The sequence below is a fragment of the Scylla paramamosain genome, chromosome 8, assembly GCF_035594125.1.
Source record: "Scylla paramamosain isolate STU-SP2022 chromosome 8, ASM3559412v1, whole genome shotgun sequence".
NCBI classification, from domain to species: Eukaryota; Metazoa; Arthropoda; class Malacostraca; order Decapoda; family Portunidae; genus Scylla; species Scylla paramamosain.
Genome location: NC_087158.1, coordinates 13,342,232 through 13,357,840, shown reverse-complemented (window position 1 = coordinate 13,357,840; position 15,609 = coordinate 13,342,232). Strand labels below are relative to the sequence as shown.

The window sequence follows — 15,609 nt, the reverse complement described above, 5'->3', positions numbered from 1 at the left end:
TCGTTGTCTCTAGGAAAGATTCTTGTAGCAAAAATAGCCGTTGTTTGCTAGCTCTTTGTCTTTGTGTACGTAGTCAAGCTCCCAAGCCCGGGCTCAGCCCCCGTCTGCCTCCACCTTCTGCGCCCCCTCCCTGCCCCCTCACTACACACTGCCCCTTCCACCAGTCGCCCACCTCTCTCGCTCACACGCTCCCCACTCCATCTGACCTATCTTCATGTCCTTTCACCCTCACCATTTTCTCCACTGCCACAAAGTTTTGGGACTTGTATAAACTCAACTTGTCTGGCACACACACACACACACACACACACACACACACACACACACACACACACACACACACACACACACACACACACACACACACACACACACCCCTACAGCCGCGTATATTTTAATTCGTTTTTTAAAGCGAGTTTGAAAGCGTTTGAGTTAATAAAATTTGTAAAAATAGTAATAATAATAATTATAGTAATAATAATAATAATAATAATAATAATAATAATAATAATAATAATAATAATAGTGAGTATATTTTACCTATAAGTACATAGGAATTAAGCCATTGCAATACAGCTGCAAGATATAAAAAGAAAAAATAATTAATCATTTACAATACAACAGCATGATATAAAAACAAATAAATCTTGTATAACTAAGAGAAGCAAAGTGGGCAATGAAGAATGTGAATTATTTTCTCTCTCTCTCTCTCTCTCTCTCTCTCTCTCTCTCTCTCTCTCTCTCTCTCTCTCTCTCTCTCTCTCTCTCTCTCTCTCTCTCTCTCTCTCTCTCTCTCTCTCTCTCTCTCTCAGGTAAGAACGGGATGGGTTAGAAGGTGTCAGTCTAATTTCTGTAGGCAAACACTGGCACCTTCATGTGTGGGAATGGCCACATTACACCTCTCCTCTATACTGCCCTTTTTTGTTTTCTGTACTATTCTCTGTTTTCCTGTTTCTCTTGTATACCTTCCTTCAGTTTGCTTTATCACACACACACACACACACACACACACACACACACACACACACACACACACACACACACACACACACACACACACACACACACACACATTCTCCTTTATTCTTTTCTCAGAAATCACTTTTGGGAAGCACGAAAAGTGTCAAAAGGAATTATAGCACCTCCTTGATTTGCATATTGTGTAGTGTAGCCAACATACGCATATCTATCTCATCACAAATATTTGCCAAGGCCACAGATGATTTTGCCAAGTTAATAATGTAGAATTCTTGTTAAACTGTCACTAGAATCATAGAAACCCCCATAAAATTGTGTAATTTAGATTAAAGCCTTTTGAAAGCAGCAGAGCTGTGGCGCAAAAGTGTTTCAGAATTTGGTTCGTAGACATTGTGGTGATGAAAGCAAATTTGAATGCAATATAATGCAGTCTTATGTTGACGTTTCACTTTATATGCATATATTTACAATGCAAATTCCCTCTTACAGTTTCTATGAACACCCGAAGCTTGGGGAAGACTTGATCAACACGTACACGAGCTCCTCCCACATGCTGGTCTCCTTCTCTGTAGGTAAGTTGGGTACTAGAGGTGCACTAACAACTGGAGTGTCATTTTGTTTTATGTATTTTCAACTTAAATTTCATATGACCTGTGCAGATCATTACACCTGTAATAATGTGTAGGATGTGCACTGATGTTTTTTCTCTCTCCTTGAACGTTATGACTAGCAGGGAGGCAGGATGACAGCTCCCCTCTCTTAGGGGTGTATTCCCTCCCACCATGGTAAAGATTGTCTCAACAAATATCACCTCCCATGCAAAATGTTTAATTATCTCTCTTTTTCCTAGTGTGGTTATTCAGAATACTTAGCACTCTATAGTGCAGTAGCTGCATTTTTCTGTTGGTAGTTTGCTCTTTTATAAATCTGATTGGTGAGAATGTGTAGCACCTTTCATGAAATTATGCGAAGCAGAAATATTTTTTGTTGCATTCTTTATTACTTATTTGCAGCATTTAGAAAAAAAAAAAATTTTTTTTGAAGGTTCATTAATCAAATGTGGCATAAAGCTGTAAATACTTTGTGGTAAAAATGAAAACATGATATTACACACACACACACACACACACACACACACACATATATATATATATATATATATATATATATATATATATATATATATATATATATATATATATATATATATATATATATATATATATATATATATATATATATAAGTTATTTTGGTACAAAATCATATTTCCATAATGTTTTTTCAGTTTGTATGACATGTCTTATGCTGGTAAGCATGATGTAGCATAGTCATCATTATTTTCATACTTGCATTTTTGCTTTTGTTGCAGTATTACAGTACTAGCTAATTATGTTCTTGGATTGTTATGCAGGGTATGGTACATGTAGCTCAGGATTTCAAGCATCTTCATCATCAATGGCTGTTATTTACTTGCTGGCAAATCAGTTGGGACTTCAAAGAATAATTATAATGTTAGAGAATAATTTTCTCTTAATTTTTTTTTTTTATCTAATCTGATGTGCTGCTTTACTTATAGTTCTCATGAAAAAAAAAGGAGAAAGAAAATGCAAGTAAAACCAAGCATGAAAAAAAAAAAAGCATATCAAATTGATTCATCATAAATATTCTGATCCATGAAATACCAGCATTTAAAATTCTCATCACAGCTCTCAAAATAATTACAATTAAAGCTCAGCTTTTTGTAAGCTTATGCATGTTCTTATTGCTGCAAGCAGTAAAATAATATTCATGCTTATGGGAAACATATGGGTTTTGTCCTGCAAGTATAATATTGTACTGTTGTATTTATTTCTACAGGTTATTTCATTCACGACTTCCTGGACATGGCTCTGTGGCACCGCAAGCGTTCCTCATATGAGCTGATGGTGCACCACACCTGTGTGATATCCTGCTTTGGTCTGGCTGTCTGGAGCACCATGTTTGTTGGGTCAGTATGGCCAAAATGTACCTTTATATTTGCATAACTGCTAAGTGTTGTAACACACACACACAACCTGATTTACTCTTTCCATTTATTCTGTTAAAAGAAATCACTATAATTACTGTGGCCACAATTTGAAAGATGTTATTAGATTATGTAAATCTTTCCCACTAATATTCACTCAAGGTTAAGGGCTGAGATAGACATAGCATTATTGTGGTAAATTATCACAATAACAATATCAAGTTATCAGTGTAGGTGGGTGTTATTGTGATAAATCATCGCGATAATTTATCATGATAATGATATTGAGTTATCGGTCATTTCATAATTATTTTTCCCACATTATTGACTCATCGGTATTGCAGATACTTTTGGTTTCAAACTGGTGATAATTGATAATTTTAGTTTTTGGAAGATGAGTATGTTGAAGTTTTAAACTTTCAAAATCAAATGTAGTTATTTTACTTAAAACAGTACTTTTCATTAGTGAAGAGACAGGATACACATTAAATCTGAATTTTTATCTAAGAAGTTTTCATAGTTTTCTAAAATAAAAAATAGACTTGGATTTATCAACTGTTTTATTTAAAATATCAATATTGTTATTACTAGTGATGGAATTTTGGATTTAACAATTTATTGGTTATTGGTTGTCGGGCGATAAATTTAGCACCAGTTATCGATTATCGGTTATTGCCGATAAAGTTATCATTATCAGTTTATCAGTTATCTTGATCAATTTTCTTTTGCTGTCGCTGCCAGCTATGTTTATTGGTTATCTGGTAACTATTTTCGCTGTGGTATTGATTCATCTGTATCACTGATGCTTTTGGTTCCAATCTGTCGAGAATCAGTAATTTTAGTTTTTAGAACTTTCAAAATCAAATGTAGTTATTTAACTTAAAACTGTACTTTTCATTAGTGAAGAGACAGGATAAACATTGAATTTGAAGCTTTTTCTAAGTTTTCTAAGATTAGCATAAAAATAAAGATTTGGATTTATCAATTTTTTGTAAATATCACCATCATTATTGTTAGTATTGGAATTTTGGATTTATCAACTTATCGGTTATCACCTTATCAGGCGATAAACTTATTGCCAGTTATTGATTGTCAGTTATTGCTGATAAGGTTATTGTTAACGATTTATCGGTTGTTATGATAAATTTTTTCATTATCGCACCTATTGAGATAAAACTCATCATTATCATCAGAATATATATATATATATATATATATATATATATATATATATATATATATATATATATATATATATATATATATATATATATATATATATATATATATATAGACACACACACACACACACACACACACACACACACACACACACACACACACACACACACACACACACACACACACACACAGTATATGAATCACTGAAGGACATAACCTCCTCAAACTTTTTTTACACATCTTTGTCAATTGTGGAGTGATTGTAGGGAAGTAGGGATCAAGTTTGGAGGTGTTGTGTCATTCTGAATTAGGGTGTCTAGTTTGAGGGAGCACACATGGTTTGATTCCTCTCCAATACTAGGATGTTTACATCTCTGTACTTTAACTCCACTGTTAATTAAAATACAAGTTATGTTGTCATGTTAATCTTGTTCTATTAAAGAGAAATGATGAGCTGATGTTACTGTAGCCTAATTCTTTACATATGTAGTTTCTTAACTTCTCTTGTGACAGTTTGAGCCAGGCAGGCATTACACATGAGGAGTGAATGCCTGACTTAAGTGTAGGAGTGAATCCTGGCTACATGCCTTAACTATTCAACTGTGATAGTGTGGAAACGGTTACATCCTGTCTTGTTACAGCATTGCTCGCCAGTGGCTCTGCTCAGTGCCTGATGTGATTTTTTGATGAATGCTCTCTCTCTCTCTCTCTCTCTCTCTCTCTCTCTCTCTCTCTCTCTCTCTCTCTCTCTCTCTCTCTCTCTCTCTCTCTCTCTCTCTCTCTCTCTCTCTCTCTCTCTCTCTCTCTCTCTCTCTCTCTCTCTCTCTCTTGTTGTCTCCTAAAATTTAAGAATGGTATCTGAAAAAAAAACAATAAGAATGGGGATTTTAATCAGTTTCAGGATGAATTGGAATTCTAACTTTAAAGAATCTGTTGGAAAACTTCATGTGCTGAGTGAGAATGATGCAGCATCTTTACAGTAAAGCATTTGCATAACAGAAATATACTTTCCTTCAAGAGTATATGGGTCTGTAAAATAGGCTGTCTTGGCAATCAATTTTAAGTTCTCTCAAGTATATTATGCATGCTAGTTATATTAAGGAACGAGTTTAGAGTATCATTACACCTTTATCTGTGTCACACATATTACATTAAGGAATCAGTTTATTGTATCATTGGACCTACATCTGCATCCTGCATATTGCATTAAGGAATCATTTTGGTATATCACTGGAGCTAACTTCTGCATTCCACCCTTCTTTTCAAAATGGCTGTGATGGTTTCCAGGTATGCTGTGGTGGCATTGTTTGTGGAGGTGAACAGCATCTTCCTACACATAAGGCAGCTCCTCAACCTGATGGGGGTGAGCAAGAAGGAGCCTAAGTACCGCATGAACTCCATGCTCAACATTGGCACTTTTGTGGTGTTCCGGATCGCTGTGCTGGGGTGGATGACTCGCTGGATAGTGCTCCACAAGGATGATCTCTCCCTGCCTGTGTACACTTTGGGAAGTGTTGGTATGTGGTGTTGTTCTACAATTTACCTGTGTTCCCCATCAGGACCTAATATAACACTGACTCAGTGTAAATTTTGCCAGTTGTCATTAATGCACTGTATATGAGTGTACCACCCAACTATATTCCTGGTAGATGAATGAATAAATAAATATCTACTGTATTTCTGAATATTATATAAGTTTTTGTATATATTTTCAAGAAAAGGAGATAGATGAGGCTCAAGGACATATTGGCATTTGCTTCAGAAGTCAATTACACACAGTACCTGTGAAGTACTTTAATTTCCAGATAGTCATCTTCAAATGGGCTGTGAAGGAAACTTTTAAAGGAATTTTTTTTTTTTTTTTTTGTGTGTGTGTGTGTGTGTGTGTGTGTGTGTGTGTGTGTGTGTGTGTGTGTGTGTGTGTGTGTGTGTGTGTGTGTGTTGCCATTGTGATGTGCCATCCAGGAAGTACTTCTTAAGTGGCAAATTTGTTTGAACTAAGTAGGCCAGAACCAGGGCTATTGTATTGCTGAATCCCTTATAGTGCTTAGTCATCTTACTGATGCACTGGTATATTGCAGGCCTGGCGATCATCATGCTCATGAACATCATCCTCTTCTTCCGAATCTGTATTGTGGATTTCTCAAAAAAGAAGCACAAAGATTCAAAAGGGGTAAGTAAAGATTACAGTCTACATTTATGATAAGTGACAGAAGGCAATCAGACAATTTTAATATTGGAGTGATGTATATTTTTAACTTCTTTAACTGGTAATGACAGCGAGTGCTCATTATGTGTAAGAGTAAGTAATTTTACCCAAGTGGGGATGGGGAGGGGCAGTGAAATATTTGAACTAGTACTTGCTCCTTTCCCTGTTAGTGGCTTTTAATAGAATTATACTCTAAAACTCTCCCAGTCCATTTAATCTTATAAAGAAGCTATAGAAAACAGTGTAGTAACTCCATGTCTTTTTGGCAGAGTTCACTTCATAGGAAGATTCTTCATGATGATGATGAAGTGAGTGCAGGTATTGGAAGCACAAGTGTGACATCCACCAGCTTGTTACAGAATGGCACAAATCTCCACCTCAGCTAGTTGGGAGGAGAGTGTGCATACTTAGCTAGTCCTAATTTGTATAGGTGTTTAAGAATGAGCCACAAAGTAATTTATTTTTTGTTAAGGATAAAAGTCAGATGGATTTCTGTAGACCAAATATAAATGTACAAGCATTTCAGTTGTTTTTAGTGTGTGTGTGTGTGTGTGTGTGTGTGTGTGTGTGTGTGTGTGAAGTTGGTAACAATTTTTGCTGCTTGTGTTAAGTCTCATTACATTCTCAAATATCAAATGTGGACTCACACAGTTATACTACCTTACCATGTTAACTCGTGCTCTTATCATGAACATCACTGTTATATAAAGAATCATCTATGAATCTTGGCAGAATATTTTAGGAAATTCTCTGATATTTCCTTGTGTTGAGAATACAAATATGGTTCATTAAGTCAATATGAGAGTTTTATGGTTCTTTAATATTGATAAGTAAAATGCTGTAAAATGCTGTAAAATGTATACTCTCTGGGGTCTCTTATCAGCATTTAGTATTGTGGTATGGAGGTAACCTTGAATGAGTCTGTGTTTGACTTGCAGTACTCAGCTACCACATTAGTGAACTACAGGTGTCTCAATTCACACACAGACATTCAGTTTGCAAACTTTTAATCAAATGAAATTGTCTTGTTCTTTTTCAAAATTGATAAAAGCAGAATTATGAACAAACACCTAAGTAGAAAAGAGACAATAGTGAAAAATGCAGATGTTCCTGATTTACAAATATTAATATATAAAAGCTTTTAAGGAGTAATTCATTCATAACTCTATATTCACCTGCATGTTTCACTTATAATACATAGTTGTCACAGTCTAATGAATTACCAAGTACAGTGTTGATTATGTATCTTTGGCAGTAAAATTCATAAGCAATGTGTTAAGATGTATAAACTGTTCTACATATATTATGCCTTCATTGTTAATGTCTCAGGATGTATAACCTCAAACTGTTAAATTATCAATATATGTTGAGGGACTACATATATATGGATGTGTGTGTGTGTGTGTGTGTGTGTGTGTGTGTGTGTGTGTGTGTGTGTGTGTGTGTTTCTCTTGCTTCATACTGCAAGCAGGTCATTCAGCAGCTGTGGAAAGGTTAAATAATTTTGTATATAAATTGTTACTGGATAATTTCCTTCATTTTGTTGTGCTGTAAAGCTAAATTATTTATTTATTTATTCATTTATTTTTTTACATTTCATCTTTTTTATTTCTTTAATCTATCTGTGATTAACATTTAAGAATGTCTGAAAAAAAAACTCAAGACTTCCTATCCTAGTATTGATTTATTACATTTTATCCAATTCTATGTATCTATTCAGTATGTATCACTTCATGTATCTATATGAAGAATGTATTATTTTATATTATTATTATTTTTTCATATTTTTGCTGTGTCAGTTCTTTTGATACCACTGCTTACCTTAACTAACATGTAAAGCTTTTCATTTTATGGTCATATTAAATTCACCTGTAGCTTCTCTTCCTTCATCCTCAAATCTAGACTATATGAGGCTTAAAGTTGGCATTACACAGGGAAGGCATCTTTTGTAAATTTATTATGTGAACTGTGTTTTGGTCATGCTTTTGGGGGAAAGGTGTGGTGTATCAGTCTGCCATATTTTTACACTAAATAATCCCTGTGGAAAGATAGTAATAGGTATTGACAGAAAAAGTTTTAAGCATGTCATTTAATTTTGATTTGTCTTGATATATGAACTTACTGCCTATAATTCATACTCAATATTAATGCTTGGAGGATCACAGATGCTCTGCACTGACCACCTGATGGCAAGCTTTTTATAAGGTTGTGATGGTTGATTGGCAGACAGCACCACTGTAGGGCTCCAGAAAGTAATGAAATTGATTAATGCATGAAGAGAAATATGTTTTGTACTCAGTAGTCTTGTGTATATGTGTATTCTAAGAGCTTGGGTAGTTTTGTGTGTTGAAGTTTGTATTAAAGTTCATGTGAAGTACTATATTTGTAACATGAGGTTACTACAATTCTCATATAATTTGTTTGAATATACTATATTGTATTTCTCATAATATGATAATGATATATACAGTCTGCTCCATTTCTATGTTCATCACTTAATGTTGGCAGAGTGTGAATTGCCTGTTGTGAACTGCTATGCCTGATTCAATTTCTATCTGGGACACATCCCAGGCAGTATGAGTAGGCAGGAGGGTGATGAAGGGATTGGCGTGATTTATTTTTGGATGCACCTCGAAGCAGGCGGTTCCCAGCAAGCGATTCACACACTGACAGTGCTAAGAGATGACTGTACATGGTTTACTGACTGATTGACAATAGCTATCTCGGTAACCCCTTCAATAAGTATCCAGATTTAGTTTGTACTGTGTGCATCAATTTTTTAGCTAACAACTGAGTTATTAGAAAAAAAAAAAAGGGTTTGTTCTTTAAATCTTTGTCTTATGTATGTATGAGTATGTGTCTATCCATGTACATATGCATGTATTGTGTGCTTTAGTATATTATATAGTTTTTAAACTGATGTATGAACAAACAGTGTACCAAAATCTAGTCATGTTTGAGGCGTTCAGTAGACCTCAATCATGTTTGTGGTCAGCTGTTTATTTCCTCAGATGCAGTTATTCCAGCTTGTACATTGACACACTCAAATTACATGAAGGATATTCCAACACAAACCTGTTACTTATTTGATTGTTCTTTGTTGTATTGATATATAAGCCCTTCATGTCCATTCTCCAGTTATTCAGGCATTCCATTGATTCAGACAACTTGTCCAGCAGTGTGTTTGAACACCATTCCTGTCCTGAGTTCACCATTAGACCACTGTATCAGAAATACTTACTTGAACTGATATGTTTATGTTGTATAGCATTCACAAGGGTAAGAATATGCATTCTTGTGAATAAATGTAATGTATTCTCATTAGAATCAATGAAGCTAATCTAAATTTTCATTTGTTTGGACATGAGAGAGGCTATATATTAAAGTAAAACAATGAAGACATCTAAATATAATGCACAAATTTTTATTTGTAACCAACAGATATTTACATTTTTGAAAAGCTTGGTTTTCCATTGTGGTGCATTTTAATAATTTATGGTTTCACATATTACGTTTTTTGCTGCTCAAAACAAATGTGAAGCATAGGAAGGCAGCAGTGTTTAGTGGTATAAGCATGAGATGACCAATAGAATATTCTAACTGATTTCCTATAAAACAATGGATATTTAATTGCTGTTTCATCAGTGTTAGAAGTGTGGTACTGTACTGCAACTGTAAACCAAATTAGTAAAAATATATATTTCTGATACCAGCCTGTTATGCTGCTGAACACTGGCTGAGGCTGAAGGATAACACACTGCTGATAGGAAGTCAGAGAGCCACTGGGTGTTAACAGCAGTCTTATCATAGAAATTTTTTTTTATCTAAGTTGCTGGAATTTATATATATTCCAACAAAATAATGATAAAATGATGATGGGTGTTGTTATCAATTCAAATCTAAAAACCAACCTTAAAGAGTGGATTATCTAGCAAGGGCCTGGGTTGAGCAAGATTTGAATCCCTTAACAAAAGTGTTTATAGGCATACAGCAAGCGTGGGTGACTCTGGAACACTTGAGAGTCAGTCACAATTACACTCAAAGGTAAGACACAATTACACAACAGGTCAGCCATCAACTGCTCCACATCAGCTTGCCCTGTCCATGCAGACATTCCAGCTAAGTACTCTAAGTAGTCTCAGGCCTGTGTATTGTTAGGTATTTAGCCAAACCATCAGTCCATCTATCATAAGGTAATTTGATATATATAACCTGGCCTTAGGACCACATCCTGATATTAATGGCCAAATAAGTAGTTATGATGAAGGATTACTTGTTGTGATCCAGTGCTAATTTTTGTTTTTAATCATGTAATTATGGGAAAGCAAACTGACAGTCAATTGTTGTTGTACAATATTTGTATACAGTGGAACCTCAGTTACCGAATGCTTCTCTTTTCAAATAAATCAGTTCGAACAAAATTTTGAACTCATTTTTGCTTTGGTTGCTGCACCATTATTCAGTTCAAGAACAAAGTTACTTGATTTCAAATATTAAAAGACTTAGCAAAGGCTACTGTTTATTGGTAATTTATAGTTTCTATAAATATTTATTTCATTTTTATATATTTGGAGGAGAGACACAGAGTGCAAGACTGTAATTCAATCTTTGAAGTACAGTAAATGTGATCCCATTTAAAAGCATCAATGTAAACAAACAGTTTTCGGCACTCAGGAGTAAGCCTGAGCCACCTGTTGCTCTCTTGATGATCCCTAACACCATCACTACTGCACAATTGCATTTTCCAGTAGCTTTTCCTGCAGCAAGATATCTAAGTGTTATAATCACCTTCATTTTTGCTGTAAGTGGGTTGCTCCTTTCTGTGTCCTGTAAGGCTTCCCTCACTAGATCAGTGACAAAGAAAATACAGTAAAATCCCTCTTATCTGGCATCAACGAGACCGCCAACATGCCGGATACTTGAATATTGCCGGATACTTGAATAGAAGTGAAATTATGTCCACAATCACCACCCTACACTCACGCATCTTACCATAACAAAGATCAGCTGATCCTCACGCATCTTACCATAACAAAGATCAGCTGATCTTAATCAGCAGCTGATCTGATCAGCTGCTTAAGTGTAAGCACAACACACTTCCTCTTTTCTACAACTTTAGGCATGATGAAGGCGTCAGGCGATAAACAATGCACAAGTGGGACTGAGTCACTGAGTAAACACAGTGCAGTGGGCCGCGGGTGGCGCGAAGCAGTGCGCTCTGGTGGTGAGGGGACAAAGTATGCCTCGCACAGGAATTTTAATCGATTTTATGAGTACACATTGATTTTTTATCGATTTTAAGGCTCGGGGAAAAATGTGCCAGATACTTGAAGCTGCCGGATACTTGAATGCCGGATGAGAGGGATTTTACTGTACCTGCATGGTCTAAACCATATCTTCTGATGAGTTCTGTGTCACTAAATTCATTCAGTGCATCCTTTCTGGATAAATAATTTGTGAGCAGATGTGAAGCAGCCAGCTTGGCTGTGGTAGTGTGTCATGCTGGTAAAACAGGGTAGACTGATGTTTGGGAATGGATTAATCCATTTTACATTGATTCCAATGGGGAAAATAGTTTAGATTTTCAAACATTTTGGATTTTGAATGACATTCAGGAATGAATTAAGTTCTAGAACTGAGGTTCTAGTGTACTTGTAATTTCAGTATATGTTGTACTTTTACATTGTAAAGTGGACTTTAACATGGATATTTGTAATTTTGAAGATTTAATTTTAAACTTGTACATAAGATGCTGATATATGATCTACTGGTGTTATAAACATGAGCAATTAATTTTGAGAAATAATTTTACATTTTTTTATTCAAATTGTATTGCATTGTTACATATTATTGTTTTGGGGAGTGGAGTGTATTATGACTGATGGAACTTGTGAATGTTTCCTGAACAAAGCATTATTATGATAGATTAATGTACAGAACATAGTGATCCTTAACATATTTGTGGTGTGTATTTTTCTTATCTTTATTGAAAAGTTTCACTGGTACTCACTTTACAGATTTAATTAAAAAAGAGTAATCTGTTGATCTATTTATAATGTCTAGAAGGCCTTTATATTGCTGATTAAGCTTCTTAAGCTACACTATTTCATGGGGTATGTGTTCATAGACTCTGTTGCTGTGGAATACTTCTGAGCTTTAAAAAAAAATAAAATAAATAATAATAAAAAAAAAAAAATTATAATGGTGATTTCTCTAATTGATTGAAAAGTGACCAGTAACCATGGCAAGCATCAGGAGGGCAAATAATTCACAAGCTCTCAAAGTTATGCCTTCTGGTCAAGTATAGTATTGATCATTGAATCCAGGAACCCTAAAGAGTTATATTCCATTACCCAAGGCATGCATGATGTTTAATACACCATCATGCCCTTCAGTAGTAATTATACTTAATAATTAGTCTTTTTTATTGTTTTGTTGACCATGAGCATTTCAAGGATTAATACATTAATGAGGTGGACAGCATGCCTGATGTGATTTTATCTTATTTTTCAATAAGATTATTGTACAGTAAATTATGTGATGAATACAACATGGTTTAGGAAGCTCAACTTCTCTGTGATTCACTGCATAATTGTGTGCTGGTGTAGCACACTTAGCATTCTGTTTTGAGTAAAATTAAGATGACTGATCTATGTAATAATAATTTTGGTGACAACATTGTTCAAGGTCTTTTATCACCATCTCTATAATGTGCTTTCCTGGTTCACATTTAGCTTTATGTTTTATATTTACATCACTGCCTATTATACTTATAGATATACTGCTGATGGGGGTTACCTCATTTCAGATTTTTATCAGAATTTTTATGGTAGCATAATGTCACACAGTAAATGTGACAATTAAGTACAATCAAACTTCCAGTGAGTGCTAAAAGCAACTAACTAATATAATGAATCAATTAACAGTGCCTAATGTTTATTGGTATAGCTAAAAACTGTTGACTGTAACTGTTCTTCATGACATGGTGCTGTAGCTATTTGGGTCACACACCTGCTGCCCAGTGGTTACAAGTAATGTCATCAACAGAATAAAGTGAAAAGTGGAGTAACAAAGTGTCCCCTATGATGCCTTGACTAAAGCTAACATATAATGACAATGGAGTTCAACATGTAGGCTGCTTGATTTCTATTTCAGTGCATGGAGCAGTGTGCCTACATGTCTCCTGAGTTACATCAGTAATGTGTGCACATTTCTGATTTTTTTTTTTTTTTTGTAAAACATTCCCAAGTATACCACTTAATGCTGCTTTCCTCAGGTTTATCATCACAAGGAAGCAAATTAAATAATGTAGTGTTTAGTTTATGTTATGAAAGTTGTTCACAAACTAGTTTGTCATTTCAAAGAATAATGATAGCTGAAGAATTATTTTCCTTTGTACCAGTTTGTAGTTTGTTGATTTAGTAGTGAAATGTAAGAAAGTTAATGCATTGCAGTGTTTGGTTGGTGTACATATATGTTGTCTTAAGTGTTCCTTAGTGACAAGATGTTGTCCTTATGTGATTCTTGTATACAGATGATGTCCCAATATGTGGTGCAGTATTTACTACAGCTATTACCAAGGAAGGTGTAGCACTGTCTTCCTTGGTCAGTACCATGTGGCTTATTATTCAGATAACCCAAGAATCTGGTGAGTGATGTGTCTAGCACTGTATAGGTGTATGACTGCCTGAATGAAATTGTCTCATTTACTGAAATGTAAGCCTAAGTATTTTCACAATTTGCACATGTTGTAATAAAGTAAGATAAAAGCCTTGAGTTTTATTTTCATCTGTGCTGTCTTGGAATTTTGACATCAGTTAGCAGAAAATACTTATCAATAGCAGCTTCTCATGGATCAGCTAAATTATGTATATGTGGTGATAAATACTCACTGTACAACACATTTGTGGTGGTTTTGTTTTGGGTCACGCATGGTAATGTTACAGTGACATGATTCGTGTTGCACTGCATCACAAATTCCAAGTCCATGCCAATGAGGCTCACTTGGATGGATACAGTGTAATATGTGAGAAGAATCAGAAAAAAGAAGGAAAGCAGGAAAGATATCAAGTGAAAACAGTGAAGAATTAGGAAAAAGAAGGAAAATAGAAATCATACCAAACAAAAACAATAAAAGGTGTTCTTACTTTAATGTGTGTGTGTGTGTGTGTGTGCATTCTTTTCTTTTCTTCTTCTCTTCCTCTTCCTCTTTCTTCTTGTCTCTCTTCTCCTCCTTCTCCTTCTTCTCTGTACTACTTAACTGTCTTCCTGTAATTACTTCCATTTATCAGGGTTGTTAGGTAAAAGGAGGAGGAAGAGGAGAAGAAGAAAGAGGAGATAAAAGAAAAAATATATAACACTTGATCAACGTAAATATATGTATGAAAATATGTATGTATGTATGCATGTGGATGCAATATGGAGGAAGAAGAAAAAGAAGAAAAGAGGAAGAAGTAAACAAGAAGAAACAGAATCATAGAAAGATAATTAGAAGACAAATGCTGGAAGAAAGGGGAAGAAGAACAAGAAGAAAAAGAACTAGAACTAGAAGAATAACAAGAAGGAGAAAGAAAATAAGATTAACAGTTATAAGACAAATATACTAAAAGGAGAAGATAAAGAAGAAAAAAAGATCAACAACAACAACAACAACAAAAACAACATCAACAACAAGGTAAAGAGAAAAAAAAAGACATGTAATAGTAGTAGTAGTAGTAGTAGTAGTAGTAGTAGAAGAAGAATTATTACAGAATAGTAATCAGAAAACATAAATAATTGAAGAAGAGGTAGAAGAAGAAGAGGATGAAACAAAATCACAGAATAGTAATCAGAAGACAGAAACGCTGGAAGAAGAAAAACAAGAAAACACGACAACGACGACAACGACCATGAGGAGGAAGAAGAGGAGTGGGAAGGCAGTGCTATTCCACACAAAGAGGCGAATCACCATTTCATTTGTTACAGCAGCAGGTCCCGTCATTATTGGTCCCGGTATTACTGATCTGGCTTCGACTGGTCTCGGGTGGCCTGGGCTGGTCTTCCCTCCTCACGGTATTGAGAGAGAGAGAGAGAGAGAGAGAGAGAGAGAGAGAGAGAGAGAGAGAGAGAGAGAGAGAGATTGTAAATACTGTAAGGAAAAATAGATGATGAGAAAATTGGAATTAAAGTGAATAAATATGTAAATCGACCAAAGAATTCAAGAAGAAACAGACACACAGACAGAAAAACGAAAAC

The 15,609-nt window shown here is 35.0% G+C and overlaps 1 protein-coding gene across 1 annotated transcript in view; it reads left to right on the top strand.

Moving 5' to 3' along the window:
• The window catches only part of LOC135102803 (TLC domain-containing protein 2-like), a 53,079-nt gene extending 38,934 nt beyond the window's left edge, over positions 1 to 14,145 (top strand). The window contains exons 2-6 of the mRNA XM_064008327.1: positions 1,468 to 1,550; positions 2,837 to 2,966; positions 5,454 to 5,683; positions 6,248 to 6,339; positions 6,645 to 14,145. Coding sequence (XP_063864397.1) covers positions 1,468 to 1,550; positions 2,837 to 2,966; positions 5,454 to 5,683; positions 6,248 to 6,339; positions 6,645 to 6,761 — 652 coding nt within the window. The 3' untranslated portion in view covers positions 6,762 to 14,145. The remainder of the gene's footprint in view (positions 1 to 1,467; positions 1,551 to 2,836; positions 2,967 to 5,453; positions 5,684 to 6,247; positions 6,340 to 6,644) is intronic.
• The last annotated feature ends 1,464 nt before the right edge of the window (positions 14,146 to 15,609 follow it).